Below are 2,207 nucleotides of genomic sequence, written 5' to 3'. Positions count from 1 at the left end.
TCACTCCTGCATTTTCTCAATAAGTTCTTCCTTATATTTGCCTTTCTCTTTTCCAACCTGTCGAGATTTGGCTTTGCATTTGAGAATTTTTTTCCGATCTTTGTCCAGCTTTAGCCTGGTGATAACCACCTTGCTCGGGTGAATGCCCACATGCACAGTTGTCCCATTAGCCTTCTCACGCTGCACCCGCTCGATATAGATGACATATTTTTTTCTGTACACCTGGACCACCTTGCCAATTTGCTGACCTTTGTAGTGTCCTCGAACCACCTGGACCTCGTCGTCCTTGCGGATGGGCATGGAGCAGACGCTGTACTTCCGCCGCAGCTCCTCGGAGAGTGGGGAAGACATAATCTTCCTGCGCATGTGCAAGGGCGCATTGAAGTGGCTTTTGCGGTTTTTGCTGCGGTCTGAGGTAACGAAGGGGTTGAACTTCATGCTGACCGTCTTGCGCCCATTATGTCAAATTTCTGCTTTTTTAAAGCTACAATTATCCAGATATTTGTTACAGCAGCCATAGGAAACTAACACATTTTTCCCTGAATAACTTTCTACTGTCTGGGTTTTGCTGATTTCATTCATTTGATTTTTATTCATATGTTCTTCTGTCTTCTGTATTTCCTGTTCATTGCTATTTCTTTCACAAGATGATTTTATAGGAGGTTTGTGTACCTCTACCTGGGGGTATATTCTCTCAGGTTGTTTCTCATTTGTAATTTTTTAGCACCTACTATTAAATGTTGCCTAGATCCATTCATTAAGGGTTACCAAATATTTAAAATCTCTGTGATAGGTACTATATTTATATATATACACATATGTATATATAATCTTCAATCTTAGCAACAACCTTGCATTTTTGGTATTATATGATCAGAAAACTAATAAATTTTGAAAGTGGAGGATTAAAATACAAAGTCTGGAGTATGTCTATAATGCTTCAGTTTTATCAGGAAGCTTGAGTGAAACAGGTGAGAATTAGACATGTTTAGATGACAGCAACCCCACCACTGTCCTCAGTATCTATATTATCCACTGATTTAGATGGGAACTAGGAGTCTCTGTGGGAAAAACATTTCTCATGTAGATGTTATACATAAAATATGCACATTAGAGATCCTTAGACTTTAATATATTTTTTTAAGGCTGTCTTAAGCCAGTTTTGAGGCCCTGGCTAGAGGCCAGTTCCCCTTCTTGAACAGCTAATTAAGTCCTTATCCCAACTACTTCCCTTATCAGGCTCTCACACTCTGGGCCCCTATGTACCTTCTCTAACCACCCCAGGAGCCAGATACCAGACAACTAGGAAAAGCCCCCAAGAGTAAAAGAATTTATTCAAGTTAACCAATCCACAGGAAGCCCACAAAACCTAGCTAACCCCACCCCACTTGTGATACATAAGCTGCCCTCTACAGCTCCAAGCTTGCTGTTACCCTATCCCCAAATGCAACCTGCTGTGTGGCCCTGCCTGGCAGCCTTCTCTCATTTGGAGCTGTAAGAAACAGAATTTTGCCTTTCATCTATCCCAGCATCAGTGCGTTGTGTCCCACTATCTAAAGAATTTTTAAATCTTATAAAAGACTATTCCATCTCTTTTTCGCTGCCATCCTGCTCTGCGTGGCTGGCTGCTTCTCGCCATGTCTTCTCACAAGACTTTCAGAATCAAGCAATTCCTGGCCAAGAAACAAAAGCAGAATCGTCCCATTCCCCAGTGGATTCGGATGAAAACTGGTAATAAGATCAGGTACAACTCCAAGAGGAGGCACTGGAGAAGAACCAAGCTGGGTCTATAAGGTGTCACACATCATGAGATGACACACTTGATTGGCACACATATTTAATTAAGCTGCGTGAAGATCATGTGTTCTATCATTCTGTGAACATCCTTCCTACCTGGCCGTAGACTTGTCTTATCATGGAAATGATTTTTCTCTGTGACTATGCCTCTGCACCCGTAGGTTGGTTCGGTAATAAATGCGAGACCTTTCACCTCCAAAAAAAATAAAAAAGACTATTCCAGCTTTACATAGAAATGATAAAGTTAGGTCTTTCTTTGACTTGCTTTTCTTTTTCAATCACCTATAACTTTGCACAGACCATTAAAAGTACTTTTTAAATCTCACAGCTATTATTTTATTTTGATCATTTTCTTCACACTAACCCACTGAGGAAGGCAGAATAAGGATTATTGTTTCTACTTTATAATT

At 40.6% G+C, this 2,207-nt stretch overlaps 2 protein-coding genes across 2 annotated transcripts; one reads left to right on the top strand and one right to left on the bottom strand.

The window, feature by feature from the left end:
• LOC110575498 (60S ribosomal protein L26-like 1) lies at positions 1-438 on the bottom strand. The gene has a single exon (XM_044911507.1). The coding sequence runs from the start codon at positions 436-438 to the stop codon at positions 1-3; it is 438 nt and encodes a 145-aa protein (XP_044767442.1).
• A 1,199-nt stretch (positions 439-1,637) lies between these two features.
• On the top strand, positions 1,638-1,793 carry LOC110575488 (60S ribosomal protein L39-like). Its single transcript, XM_044911831.1, has one exon. The coding sequence runs from the start codon at positions 1,638-1,640 to the stop codon at positions 1,791-1,793; it is 156 nt and encodes a 51-aa protein (XP_044767766.1).
• Positions 1,794-2,207: the final 414 nt, after the last annotated feature.

Source organism: Neomonachus schauinslandi, chromosome X, assembly GCF_002201575.2.
Source record: "Neomonachus schauinslandi chromosome X, ASM220157v2, whole genome shotgun sequence".
Taxonomy (NCBI): Eukaryota; Metazoa; Chordata; class Mammalia; order Carnivora; family Phocidae; genus Neomonachus; species Neomonachus schauinslandi.
This window is presented reverse-complemented; position numbering and strand designations above follow the sequence as displayed.